This window comes from Meriones unguiculatus, chromosome 14 (genome assembly GCF_030254825.1).
Source record: "Meriones unguiculatus strain TT.TT164.6M chromosome 14, Bangor_MerUng_6.1, whole genome shotgun sequence".
Lineage (NCBI taxonomy): Eukaryota > Metazoa > Chordata > Mammalia > Rodentia > Muridae > Meriones > Meriones unguiculatus.
This window is the reverse complement of record NC_083361.1, coordinates 4,416,683-4,430,148: the sequence shown is the minus strand read 5'-3', so window position 1 is coordinate 4,430,148 and position 13,466 is coordinate 4,416,683. Positions and strand designations below refer to the sequence as shown.

General features: G+C 54.6%; 1 protein-coding gene across 1 annotated transcript; it reads left to right on the top strand.

The window, feature by feature from the left end:
* The first annotated feature begins 526 nt into the window (after positions 1 to 526).
* On the top strand, positions 527 to 10,721 carry Kcnk6 (potassium two pore domain channel subfamily K member 6). Its single transcript, XM_021643903.2, has 3 exons — positions 527 to 1,270; positions 7,409 to 7,804; positions 7,976 to 10,721. The coding sequence occupies exons 1-3, from the start codon at positions 949 to 951 to the stop codon at positions 8,197 to 8,199; spliced, it is 942 nt and encodes a 313-aa protein (XP_021499578.1). The 5' UTR covers positions 527 to 948; the 3' UTR covers positions 8,200 to 10,721.
* The last annotated feature ends 2,745 nt before the right edge of the window (positions 10,722 to 13,466 follow it).

Below are 13,466 nucleotides of genomic sequence, written 5' to 3'. Positions count from 1 at the left end.
GGGAACGGATAGAACCCGGGTCTTCTGCAAAGGCAGCTAATGCTTAGCCACCTCTCCAGCCACCTACCCCGCCTCTGAGACAGGTATTCACTAGGTAGCCCAGGCTGGCCTCTAGCCGGTGATCTTCCAGTCTGTTAACGTATCAAGTGTAAGCTACCACAACCACTCCAGAATGCTCATCTGTTTGTTTGTTTTTTTTTTTTTATTGTTGTTGTCGCCTTGTTCTGCTTTTGGCGATTTGTGTTTGTTTTTTTGGGACAGGGTCCTACTGTGTCTCCCTGGAACTCACTGTGTAGAGCAGGCTGGCCTCAAACTGATAGAGATATTGCTTCTGCGTGCTGGAATAAAGGGGTAAGCCACTCCGAAGGCTGTTTATTAGGGAGTTCTTGATTGTTTGTTTGTTGTTCTGTAGACGAGTCTCGCTGTCCCTTCCAACAACGTCTCCTGACGCCTGATCAGTCCCTCCCACCCCTCCCCACAGTGTCGTCCGCATCCCAGTGCCTCCAGCAAAGACCTGGAGATGCTAAGCCAGGCGCTTACGCCTTGAGGCCTGATCCCCGGGCCTGCCGCACTCTGTGTGGGGTTGGCGGGAACTCCCAGGTGCTAAGATTCCGGGCGGACGCCCCCGCCCACCCCCGAGGAGAGTTTCAGTTCTCCGGGTGCTGCGGGAGCCGAGCTGGACGGAACTCCGCGGCAGCGAAGAACTCATCCCGTGGGCGTCCCGGATCCCGGAGCGTGGGACTCCACCCTCCCGGGTCCCGTCCCAACACCTGGCGTTAGGGCGTGCCTCAGTTTCCCAGCGGCGGGGCGGTCCCGCCAGCCCCGCTCCTCCCCTTTTTCCTCTTCCTCCTCAGGGCGCCGGTGGCCGCGCCGGAGCTCCCGGAACCGAGGGCGGACGGCGGGCGGTGGGCCGGCCACGTCAGCGGGCGGCGGGGCCGCGCGGGCACCATGCGGCGGGGCGCGCTCCTGGCCGGCGCGCTGGCCGCCTACGCGGGGTACCTGGCGCTGGGCGCGCTGCTGGTGGCGCGGCTGGAGCGGCCGCACGAGGCCCGGCTGCGGGCGGAGCTGGGCTCGCTGCGGGAGCAGCTGCTGCGGCGCAGCCCCTGCGTGCCGGCGCCCGCCCTGGACGCCTTCGTGGAGCGGGTGCTGGCGGCCGGGCGGCTGGGGCGCGCCGCGCTGGCCAACGCCTCGGGACCCGCCAACGCCTCGGACCCCGCCTGGGACTTCGCCTCCGCGCTCTTCTTCGCCAGCACGCTGGTCACCACCGTGGGTAAGTGAGTGCCACCCTCCGCTCCCCGGACCGGGCCCCTCGAGAAGCACCCTCAGCCCAAGTGGCTCGGAGCAACCGCACCGGCTGTGGCCGCCCCCTTTGGAGAGAGTTAGTGCAAGCCGAGCTGTGCCTCCCAGGTTCTCTTCACCGCAGTTTCCATGGAGTAGGGACCCTCTCATCATACGGCCTGTGGCAGCATCCCTCCCGGTGCCTCTGGTTTGTTTGATTTTAAGATAAGCATCTCCCTTTGGGCCCAGGTCAGCCTGGAACTTCATCTTCCTGCCCCGCCCCCTACGTGTTTGAGATTACAGGTGTGGGCCCCCAGGCCTGGCTCCATTCTTGTCTTAGCCCTAGGACTGTCATGCGTGATCGCCAAGGGCCTGGAACTTTCCTTGGGTGTCTGACCCCAGGGGCTGTGTCCACCGCAGAGCTGGCTCACCAACTCTTCAGACTCCGGATAGATCCTTCCTGGAACCAGCCGCTTTGGCTTCCTCCTGAACTCAGTGTCCTAGTGAACTGGGTGTTAAACTCAGGTCCTCGTGCGAGCTGGTCGTTGACCCCAGGACACCATTACTGAAGACCTGTCTTCTAGGACAGACCTCAGCCATACCTGAGACCATTTCTGGGATCCTCTCCCGTTTGGGCACTCAGCAGCAGGAGAGCCCCGGACCAAAGGCACCCATCCCACTCTCCCGAGCCTGTGCCTGTATTTGCCAGTCTAACACAGGACTCCACCCATCTCTCCACTGCCCCTGTACTGCTGCGATTTCTCATAAAGTTCGTCCACTCTAGACCCAGGATGCCTAGAGCAGTTCCAACAGCCAGCAGTGAGAAAGGGGGGAGCCCAGGGTGTCCTCCAGGCGGGGGTCGCTGGCTGTCCAGCTTGAAGTCCTCCAAGCCCAGACTCCTGCCCTAAACTACCTCCAGTGAAACCTCTAACCCTTTCCCAGCTAAGGACAGCGGTGAGGGGCTCTTTCAGCTCGGAAGGAGGGTGGAGCGCTCGAGCACTCATGAACGGGACCCTGTCCCTTCTCCAGACCGTGAGGCCGCTCTGTGACAGCAAATCCCCACCCAGGACATAGTCCAAGCAAAGACTCATTCCTTGTCCTCACCCTAGATGACCAACATGCTCACTGTGGGTTTTCCAAGCCGGCTGGGGCGGTGGGCCGACCCGAGGCTGGACCTCCCCCAAACCCACTGCTAGGACTTCCCGAGCCTCCCAGCCTTGCTGTAGCCTGAAACGTGGCATTCTTTCAAGGCGCTCTATGACAGAGCCCCCCCCCCCAAAAAAAAGCATTACTCTACCCTTGACATCCAGCAAGGATCTTAGAAAGGACCTTCCCACCTCCTTTAGACACCCTGGGCTCAGCAGCTCTGGCTGTATGAGAGTTCACACAATCCAGATGAAATCTGCTGGTGCTGGTTCCTTGTTCCTATGGAAACAGGACCTCAACACCTCAATTCTATTATTATTTTATTTTTTACGAGTTTACCCATTTTATGTCCTGATACCCTGCATTCCACCTGCCTCTGCCTTCCAAGCATTGGGACTAAAAGGCCCAGCTTTTTGTTTTGTTTTGTTTTATTGAGACAGTGTTTCTCTGTGTAGCCCTGGCTGTCCTGGGCTCACTTTGTAGATTAGGCTGGCCTTGAACTCTCAGAGACCTGCCTGCCTGTGTCTCCCCGTTAAAGACATGCGCCACTGCTGCCCACAGGACCCTGGGCATGGTGACGTGCACCTCAGTGCTCAGGACATGGAAGCAAGAGGACCAGCCTGGATTACATGAGACCCTGTCTAGTCAATAAAACAGAACAGGACAAGGGAGAAGCCATGGGGAAGAGTGAGGTCAGATGGGAAACTGAGGTCAGAAGCCCAGCACTCAGGCAGGCCGAGCCTGGCTGTGCAAGCCTAGACCCCAGCACTGGGCAGGAGACAGGCACTATCCTGGGCGTTCCACAAGCTTCAGGTTCCTGGTGAGACCCGGCCTGAGGGAATGAACTGAGGAGGAAATGAGCAGCAAGACACCAGACACGCTTCTCAGGCCTCTGTGCCTGAACAGGCCCACCTGTGCACACGAATTCATACGCCAGCCAGACAGAGAAAAATTGAAAAAAAATAAAATAAAACACCATCTATGCACACACATTAGCACTCTGCAGAGCTTTCTCTGAGACCCCATCAGGTAGAACCCACCGCTGCCTGCACCCTGGGAAATTTCTCCCGGAGAGTCCCTTCCACCCTCACACCACAGACCTGGGAAACCCCTCAGAGGCCAGGTCCTGCTGCTCTGCAGCCCTTCCCTCTCCATGAGCTGACCCCTTTTGGGGACAGGGAGGAGGCTGAGCCACACCAAGCTGCTTCCAGCAGGCAGCAGCATGCCATGGTGGATGGCTTTTGCCTCCCCCTCACCCCCACTGGGGGCCCTCACTGTGTGTGACCAGCCAACTGAGGTCTCTGGCAACAGAGCTGGGTGACTCTTCACAGAAAAGAAAGAACCCTTCTCCCCCGAGGCTAGCTTTCTTCAAACTTCCTGAGCCGGCCTGACCTGCTCTGGACTTCCCTGGGTCACAGCCCTTGTCTGTCTCCTCTCAGATTCTCACTTCCGACAGGTCACCCCTGGTGCTGCAGCTGGACAGGGGAGGGGGGTCAGACAAGACAGCAGGGCACAGCCTGTCGGGGCAGCTGCACAGTAACGGTTCCTCAGCTGTGAAACCAGACCATACTTCAACGAGACAGCGGCCTCACCACATCCGGCTCTTAGCTCAGTCAACACACAGCATTGTGAGGTAGCTGCCACTTTGTTAGGTTTGTTTTTGAGACAGTGTTTCTCTGTGTAACTATAGGCCCAGGCTATTGTGGAAGCTCTGTAGACCAGGCTGGCCTCGAACCCACAGAGATCCGCCTATCTCTGTCCCCCAAGCACTGAGATTAAAGGTGTGTGGTACTAGCACCCAGTGCTGCCACTCACTTTCTATCTGTCTGTCTGTCTCTGAAGCTAAGGACCAGAGAAGTTAGCCAACTTGCACAGAGTCACACAACTAGGATGGTGTAGAACATTGTGACAAACTTTTTTTTTTGTCCTAGCACTCCAGAGGAGGCAGCAGTGGGATTGCTACAAGTTCAAGGCCAGCCCGATTTATGTAGCCAGTTTCAGTCCAACCAGAACTGCATAGAGGGACCTGTCTCAAAAAAACAAACAAACAAAAAAGCAAAACAAGCAAATAGCATTAATAAAGGCTGCTGACAAAGAGGCAGTGAAGACCTGTTTCCACAATTCCAGGGGCTAAGGAGTGGTCACAGCCCGGGAAATAAAGGCAGAGTGGCTGTAACCAGGAGTTTTGGTGAAATAGCCTACAGCAGGTACATCGGTCCTGATGGATCCTGTGGGTAAATCGGATCCCTTCTGCCACTGTGCATGGCAACCCCTAGATTCAAATATGGAACAGGGGGGTCTGTTTCGAGAGTCCCAGTTCCACCAAGCTGCGCGTGTCTTCTGAGGTCAGTGCTGAAAGGCGGCCTCGGGGGTTGGCGGAAACACGGGGCGTCCTCAGTGCTCACGCGAGCAGTTTAGCGTGCCAGAGCCGGCAGTGTGACCCGGCCTGGTGGCTCAGGCTTGGCCTCCCAGCTGGCTGGAGGCTGGGGAGGGCGGATCCCAGTTTCAAGGGCCGCCTGGGGGATTTAAGGAGAACCTGTCTCAAAAGAGGAAGTAGGACGAGGTCTCGGGGTTCCACACCTGCCTGGAATACACCAGGGGAATCTGGGGCTTGGCCAGTGATGGAAATAAAACATGGAGATAAGGGGGAGGGCGGCTGGTGGGTGGGCCACAGGGGGGGCTGCTGATGCCGGCTCTGCGGGGCGGGGTGGGGCGGCTCAGCACTGTCTGCTGCAGCACTGAGGGCTCCCGGTAAGAGGAACCAGGGTCAGTTCTGAGCACCCTCATGGCAGCTCACAACTGGCTGTCACTCCAGTTCCAGGAAAGCTGACCTCTAGGGACTCCTGCACACCCGTGGTGCACACAAGTATGTAAAATAGTTAAAAAAAAAAAAGTCTAAAGTAGGTGGGCTGCCATGAGACCTAGTGCCCCAAAGACAAAATAAAAATGTTAAATATATGTAAGAAAACGTCATAACAAACATGTTATTTTACACAGTTAATGTATGCCAGTTGAAAGGTTGCAAAAAAATTCCTAGATGTGTTTGCACGCCGGTAAGCCCAGCGTTAAGGGGACGGCAGGATGGTCGTGAATGTCCGTGAATTGTGGGCCCAACGCAGCCCACTAAATAACATAAAACAAGTGTAATTTAAAGTTTATTATTTTTACATTTTTAAAGGTTTATTTGTGTTGTCAGTTTTTGCCTGACCGTATGTGCGTGCGCCACAAGTATGCTGGTGCCCGAGGAGGTCAAAAGGTGGGTCCTGCCAGGTAGGGTTGGTGTTGGCGCACGGCTTTGGTCGCATCCCTCAGGAGGCAGAGGTGGGCAGATCTCCGAGAGTTCTCTCAGGATCCCCTAAACTGGAGTTACAGATGATTGTGAACCACCAGTGGGTGCTGGGCATCCGACGTGCGTCCTCTGGCCGAGCAGCAAGTACTCTTAACCATTGAGCCGTCGCTTCAGACCCTCAAAATACATGTAATAATAGCGGTAGTGAAAGGCACAAAGGAATTATTACTAAGCTTGGCTTAAGTAGGTTCACCCCGCCCCTCCCTGAAGCCTGGGGCCGAACACCCAACACCAACAAGGTTCTTCCCTTTTTGAGTCAGGGGCTCTCTGTGCGGCCCACGCTGGCCTCGGACTGGACTTCCAGCCCTTCCAACCCCGGCTCGCTGGGTCCTGAGCTCACAGGTGTGAAACAGCACGCCTGGCTTCCCAGGGACTCTTCGGACCCACCTGGGACATGGGGTAGGTCCCCAGGGTGGCATCCCGGGTGAGGCTTTCACCGAGGGGCCTGGTGGAGAGCAGGGCTGGCAGGGAGGGTGGCTCTGCCTCTGCGGAGAGCCCATAGCGGGCGTCTATGGTGCAAGGCGGCGCTAACGCTGTGGGTCAAGCCAGTGTCGTTACAACCTCTTCGATGGTCTTCTTCGTTTCATCAGAAGCCGAGGATGTCAAAGACCTGACACCTGCTGCTCTTGTGGGTCATCTCAGTGCTGCTGAAGACAGGGATGAAAAGCAGTCCTACCATGGAAAGATGCTAGTGTTAGAGTACTCGTAGCTAGTTGAGGTGTGACTCAGTGGTGGAGCCCCTGCCTAGAATCCCCCAGTGAGGGGCTTGGGTGTGGCTCAGTGGTGGAGCCCCTGCCTAGAATCCCCCAGTGAGGGGCTGGGGTGTGGCTCAGTGGTAGAGCCCCTGCCTAGAATCCCCCAGTGAGGGGCTGGGGTGTGGCTCAGTGGTAGAGCCCCTGCCTAGAATCCCCCAGTGAGGGGCTGGGGTGTGGCTCAGTGATAGAACCCCTGCCTAGAATCCCCCAGTGAGGGGCTGGGGGAGGCTCAGTGGTGGAGCCCCTGCCTAGAATCCCCCAGTGAGGGGCTGGGGTGTGGCTCAGTGATAGAACCCCTGCCTAGAATCCCCCAGTGAGGGGCTGGGGTGTGGCTCAGTGGTAGAGCCCCTGCCTAGAATCCCCCAGTGAGGGGCTGGGGTGTGGCTCAGTGGTAGAGCCCCTGCCTAGAATCCCCCAGTGAGGGGCTGTGGTGTGGGTCAGAGGTAGAGCCCCTGCCTAGAATACCCCAGTGAGGGGCTGAGGAATGGATGGCTCCACACAGCTGCACCAGGCTACAGGCTCCCAGAACTGGGAAGAAAAGTTTTTTAAATGCAAGTAACTCAAAGCAAGTTCACTGAGATGAGTCCAGAGGGTTTATTTATGGGTTTTCCCTTCTTCAGAAGAAACCACAGCTCAGCTGGGCAAGCCTTTGATTCCAGTACTCAGGGAGGCAGATGTGGATCACTGTGTGTTTGAGTCCGGCCTGGTCTACAAAGCTAGTCCAGGACAGCCAGGGCTACACAGAGAAACCCTGTCTCGAAAACAAAACAAAGAGACGGCAACTTTTGGATGGAGGTGTCTCCACTGGAGTCAGGAAGGCTGGGGTGGGGTATCTCAGGATGCCGAGGTGCCAGTGCGCAAGAGGCCTCTCCTCCCACAGGCTACGGCTACACTACCCCGCTGACAGATGCAGGCAAAGCCTTCTCCATCTTCTTCGCGCTCCTGGGTGTGCCCATCACCATGCTGCTCCTGACTGCCTCGGCCCAGCGCCTGTCACTGCTGCTCACCCACGCGCCCCTGTCCTGGCTGAGTCTGCGCTGGGGCTGGCACCCTCAGCGGGCAGCCCGCTGGCACCTGCTGGTCCTGCTGGTGGTCGTAGTGGCTGTGTTCTTCCTGGTACCAGCTGCGGTCTTCGCCTACCTTGAGGAGGCCTGGAGCTTTCTGGACGCCTTCTACTTCTGCTTCATCTCCCTGTCCACCATCGGCCTGGGGGACTATGTGCCTGGGGAGGCCCCTGGCCAGCCTCACCGGGCCCTCTACAAGGTGCTTGTCACAGGTGAGCTGAGTAGCTGGCATCTTCGGGCTGGCAGTTGGGGGTGGAGGGTGTCTCAGGAAAAAAACGGCCCTCTCCTAAGTGGTGTTAAAGGGGCTGGACCACACCCCTGCCCTGGAGTCTGAGGGCGGGTTGCCCTCAACTTGCCATCTTTCCATCTCCCCACACCTGCAGCATACCTCTTCCTGGGCCTGGTTGCCATGGTGCTGGTGTTGCAGACTTTCCGCCACGTGTCCGACCTCCATGGCCTCACTGACCTCATCCTGCTGCCGGATCCGGCCCCTGCCAACCTCAGCCGGGGTGAGGACGATCAGGTGGACATTCTGGACACCCGGACAGATCTGCACCAGCATCTCTCTGCTGGCTCCCACACGAACTACGCCTCCATCCCCAGGTAGCTGGGCCGGTGTGTCAACCTGGGCACACCTGGCCTGGGCCTTGGGCCCCGTGTGACTAGAGTGGACCTGCAGGAATGCCCACGCGCTCTCCTGTCTTTCACAGCACCCCACGGGGAGGTGAGGCTGCTCTGCCCACCTGTCCTGGGCGCCTCAGGCTACCGATCCGGCCATTCTCTCCCCGTCCCTTCCTCTCGTCTCTTCTCTGGCTGCTTGGGCGTTTTGATTTCTTGGTGGGAGCGGTGATCGATGCTGCTTTGTTTTGTTGTTATTCTCTTGGGGTCGCACTCACATCTGTCATCCGTCACACATCACTTGCTGGTTCTTCGGGCCTCTGGGCCTCTGGACGTCACTTCAGCCACCATGTTAGTGGCTCTGCCTCGGCCAAATGATTTCCCCGCTCTGAACCCTGATATCCTCAGCTGTCGGGTGCAAAGAATATTACAGCTCACCCACAGACCCTCACTTCTGTCTCTTGGCTGTTCTGTGCTGGGTGCACAGTGATAGTGGAGGTGGACTGGGCCCTGCTCTTCTTGGGGTCACCGGACAGTGAGGTTGACCCGCCGACTTGTCCCTTGACACTGACAAACCCCAATGGGCACTGGACAAGGCAGAGTGGTCAAGACTGAGGAATAGACTTGAAATGTCCAGGTGGTCTTCCTGGAAGAACGGACAAGAACTAACCCAAAACCTGCCGGTCAAAGAGAAGAAACTGTCCCTTTTCCTCAGGCATTTGTGGGCCACAGCACCTTTGGGAAGAGCCCTGTGACGGGTCAGCTTCTCCCTCGGTGGCTTAGCAGGAAAGGACTGAGCCAGGAGCTGAGCACACAGCTCCATGGTGAGGCTGTGGCTGCCGGCAGGGCGCGCTGGTGGCCCTGGGCTCTGGAGCTGTTCTTCCCAGTTGGACCCTGTGTCTGGACACTGCCCTGCTCATTTTAACAGTTGCTGGACCTCTGGGACTCTGGCCGCTGAATGGTGACCCTAACAATGCTCTTCGAGAGGATGACATCAGCCAGGTGCCTGTCATCTGAGCTGAGGCAGGAGGCTGGAGAGTTCCTGCGCAGGGAGGGCTGCAAAGCAGGAGCCAGGTGATAAAATAATAGAAACAACAACAACAAAAATAATTCATAATATTAACTCCTATAATCAAAGGAATATAGTGCCAGGCTGAAGGGACATGAGAGGAGCTGTGGAAGGCCACACAGCCCTCAGGGCCGGGAATAACTGTGTTCACACAATTATGTCACTTAGGAAGGATTTCTGCTGAAAATAACAAAACCCTGACTGAAATAACCTAACTGTTCCCTTGTGCCTGGGGAGAGCCCCAGGCCGTATGCCCCACAGCCATGGAGGGCCTGGTGTACCTAAGGTTCACTCTCTCTTTTGCTATTCTCCACTGAGGCCTTAGTCCCAAGTGCCTCTCTTCCTGCTGTCCAGATGGCTGCCAGGGACCCAGGCACCCAACCAGACCTGCTATTTCTAGTGCAAGCAATAGAAACTTCAACCGGTGTCCCGAGGGTTTTAAAGAAGGCTAGCTCAATATCAGATCATGCTAAGATGTCCTACAGGGCACCTGGGCAAGGCTGGAGGCTAGAGTCTTGAGGCTAGCCAAGGCAATGTAAAAGCAAGATAAAACCAAGGCAGACCTCCCAAGGGAGCTGGGGATGTTCTCAGGGCCGGAGCATGTCTATCCCAGGTGCTGGGCAAAACAATTTACACTTCCAGGTCTGGGAAGATGGCTTAGCCAGGCAGGCACAAAGATCTGTGTTTCTCCCCAGCACCTATATAACAAGGGCCAGCGGCTCCAGGTCTGGATAAAAGCCCCAGCTAAAAAGGGGTGGGAGCTGAGCCCCGGGCACATACCTTTATCCCAGCACTTGGGAGGCAGAAGTTGGTGGATCTCTGTGAGTTCGAGGTCAGTCAGGTCTAAATAGTGAGTTCCAGGACAGTTAGGACTTACAGTGAGACCCTGCCTCTACGAAACAACTAATAATGAAAATAATTGTGGAGAGTAGTTGAGGAACAAAGCGGATGTTAAACTCTAGCTTTCACATGCGCAAACACACACACACTCACTTAAAAATCTGAGCCAGCAAAATAGCTCACTGGGAAAAGGCACTTGCTGTGATCCTCTAACCCTGACAGTCTGAATTAGATCCTTGGAACCCATAGTGAAAGGAAAGAACCAACTCCCCAAATTTTATTCCCCTTTGACCTCCACAAAGTGCAGCTTTGTCGGCTGATTTCCCAGGTGTCTGTCTGCGCAGAGGTTATGCATGAACCAGCAGTGTCATCATCCACCATCCCACACAAATGCTTCCGGGAATGGGAAGTGGAGATCTTCCCAGCTCTCAAGGCAAAGCTGTGTGTGTGTGAGGTTGACCCCCTGTTGTCCCCGTAGTTCACTTGTGCCTCAGGTTGCTTGTTTATGAAGTACTGTCTCATGGACTTGAACAACCAGCAGTTTAAGCCTTGTAAAGCCTGGACACCATCTGGGGTCAATAAAATACCTAATTGTTCTCTCACTTCTGAACTGTGCTTCTTAAGAAGGAAGATCTCCGGAAAATAGAAAGCCTTTAATATCATGTCCTATTGTATTCCCATTATTATTTTTTTTAATTTATGTGTATGTGTCTGTGTCTCATTACATGTGTGTAGGTGCCCGTGGACGCCAGGAGAGGGTGCCAGAGTCCTTGGGTCTGAATGTATAGTCAATTGTAAGCTGCCTGATATGGGTGCTGGGAACGAAACTCAGGTCCTCTGAAGAGCAGTACATGCTCCTAACCACTGAGCCATTCTGCAAGCTGTCCTACGAAACCTAGATATGCACACACATGCACATACACACCAAGTAAATAAATAGGACATACTTCAGCAGAAGGACACTTGCCTAGCACAGAGTCCTGGGTTCAATGCCCAGTATCGCAAGAAGAAAGGAAGGAAGGGAGAGAGAGAGAGAGAGAAAGAAAGAAAGAAAAAGAAAGAGGGTCTAGTGGTGGAGGCAGAGGCAAGAGGATCTCTGTGAGTTTGAGGCCAGCCTGGTCTATAAGGAGAGTCCAGGATGGCCAGGGATGCACAGAGAAACCCTGTCTCAAAAAAACAAAACAACAACAAAAAAACAAGTAAGTAAATAAACAAATTCATGATCCAAGCTGGAATCAGCAAGTTGAGGCAGGAGGCTTTCTTGGGTTTGAAGCCAGTCTGGACAGCTGAGAGAGACCTGTCTCAGAAGTTCTGGTAAGCCAAGGCAGGCAGCACAGGCCTGTGGTCCAGCACTCTGGAGGCAGAGCTAGGATGACCAGGAGTTCAAACCCATCTTTGGGTACATTGTGAGTTCTAGGCCAGCCTTAGCTACACTAAGACCCTGTCTCAAAACAACGAGAGGAAACTCAGGGCTAGGGAACGATGACCTGGCTCAAGCTTGCGAGTGTGCACTGTTGCCGGCCTTTCATCCCGACATCCGCGTGGCAGAGGCAGGCAGATCTGAGTTTAGGGCTATCCTGGTCCACATCATCTCCAGTTCCAGGCCAGCCAGTGTCTGACCAAGAGAGAGCGGGGAGGCTGAGAGACAGAAAAACAGAGAGGAAACCCCAGATGTGTTGTTTGAAAGTTATTTTCCTTAGACGATCTAGAACAGAGGACTGACATCTAAAACCGGTTAGAGAGTTGGCTACTGTCTCCCTCTTCCAATTGTTCTGAGTATTAGATAAACAATTTGGTTTTTGCTTGATGGTGCAGAAATTCAACATGAGTAATTCTGTCTTGTTGGCGGGCTAGTCTTTGGCTCAGTGCAAACAGTGGCCTCCAGTGTATTGTGACAAGCAGTGCTTAACTGGCAGGCGCCAGGAAAACCGTTAAACCAGTGGAAGATTCCTTAACCCAAGTGTCCCGTGCTCTTTGTAGCCAGGCTGACTTCAAACTCGGTTTCCTGCCTCAGTTTCTTAAGTGCTGGGTCTACAGGTGTGGGCAACCGCACCTGGCCATAGGGCCTGGCACTCACTCATGGAAATAAAGGTGCCATTGAGACCTTGTCTTGGCTCCCTGTCATGACCTCCTCTGAAAGACTTCAGGAGACACATTGAGTGTGATGGAGCCAATGGGCACGCTCTCAAGGACTGAGAGGACAATGATCAAAGGGACCATTGTAGAGCTATGCTCCGGGCAGGCTTTATACTAACTCTAAAATCTCTTGCCAGTTGTAGTGGCATATGCTGGCAGGATATGCTGAAGAATCAGAGACTCGAAGACATGAGTTCAAGGCCAGCCTTCGTCAGGCCAAAGGTGATAAAAGTTCAGTGGTTAAAGCTCCTCTAAGCCTGGGGGCCTGAGTTTACTCCTCAAGACCTATGGGGAAAGGCAGGTGGGTGCTGTCTGTAATCCTAGTGCTTCTAAGACACGAGGAGAAACAGGTTCTGGAGAACAGACTGGAAGCTCAGGCCACTACAATCAGCTTTTTCTTCTTTTGAGGCTGGATCTCTTGTAGCCCAGGCTCGCCTTGACCTCTCTTGATCGCCAAAGGGGCAGGGGGAGCCTCAACTTCGATCCTCTTGGTCTCCTCCTTAATGTTGGCATTGTGGGTGTTGACCAGCTTGCAGTACCTTTTCTGCCCTTAGGCAGACGCTTTGACTGCACCAGCCTCCAGTCTTTGCTTTTTGGTTTTTTTTTTTTTCCTTTTTCTTTCTCTTCTCTTCCTCCTCCTCCTTCCTCTCCTTAAAAAAAAAAAAAAAAAAAAAAGTTGTCATTTTATGGAAGACTTGGCTGTCTTGGAACTAGCAATGTAGAAAAGGCTGACCTGAAACTCAGAGAGATCCTCCTGCCTCTACTTCTGAGTGATGGGATAAAAGGCGTTGAAATACCCAGTTGGCAGTCCCCAGATGACCGACAGGCTTTGAGTCTGATGTAAAACGCACGAGGGTCTTTATTAGAAACTCGAGCTAGGTGGCTGCCCTTTATAAGAACAAGGGGCGGGCTGGAGAGATGGCTCAGAGGTTAAGAGCACTGGTTGCTCTTCCAGAGGTCCTGAGTTCAATTCCCGGCAACCACATGGTGGCTCACAACCATCTACAATGAGATTTGGTGCCCTCTTCTGGCTCACACGCATACATTCAGGCAGAATACTATATACATAATAAATAAATAAATCTTTAAAAAAAAAAAAAAAGAACAAGGGGCAAGTGACCCTCAACTCTGAGGGAATGGGGTTTTTAAGGGGTCAAAACACAAGCAGGGAAGTGCAGGTCTTGGCGGTACAGGATTGGGTGAAAGGGTCT

Coding starts and splice junctions, on each gene's coding strand:
- Kcnk6 (XM_021643903.2), top strand. CDS start 949: ATGCGGCGGGGCGCGCTCCTGGCCGGCGCGCTGGCCGCCTACGCGGGG. Junction 1,271..7,408: donor CACGCTGGTCACCACCGTGG/GTAAGTGAGTGC, acceptor CTCCTCCCACAG/GCTACGGCTACACTACCCCG. Junction 7,805..7,975: donor CTACAAGGTGCTTGTCACAG/GTGAGCTGAGTA, acceptor CCACACCTGCAG/CATACCTCTTCCTGGGCCTG.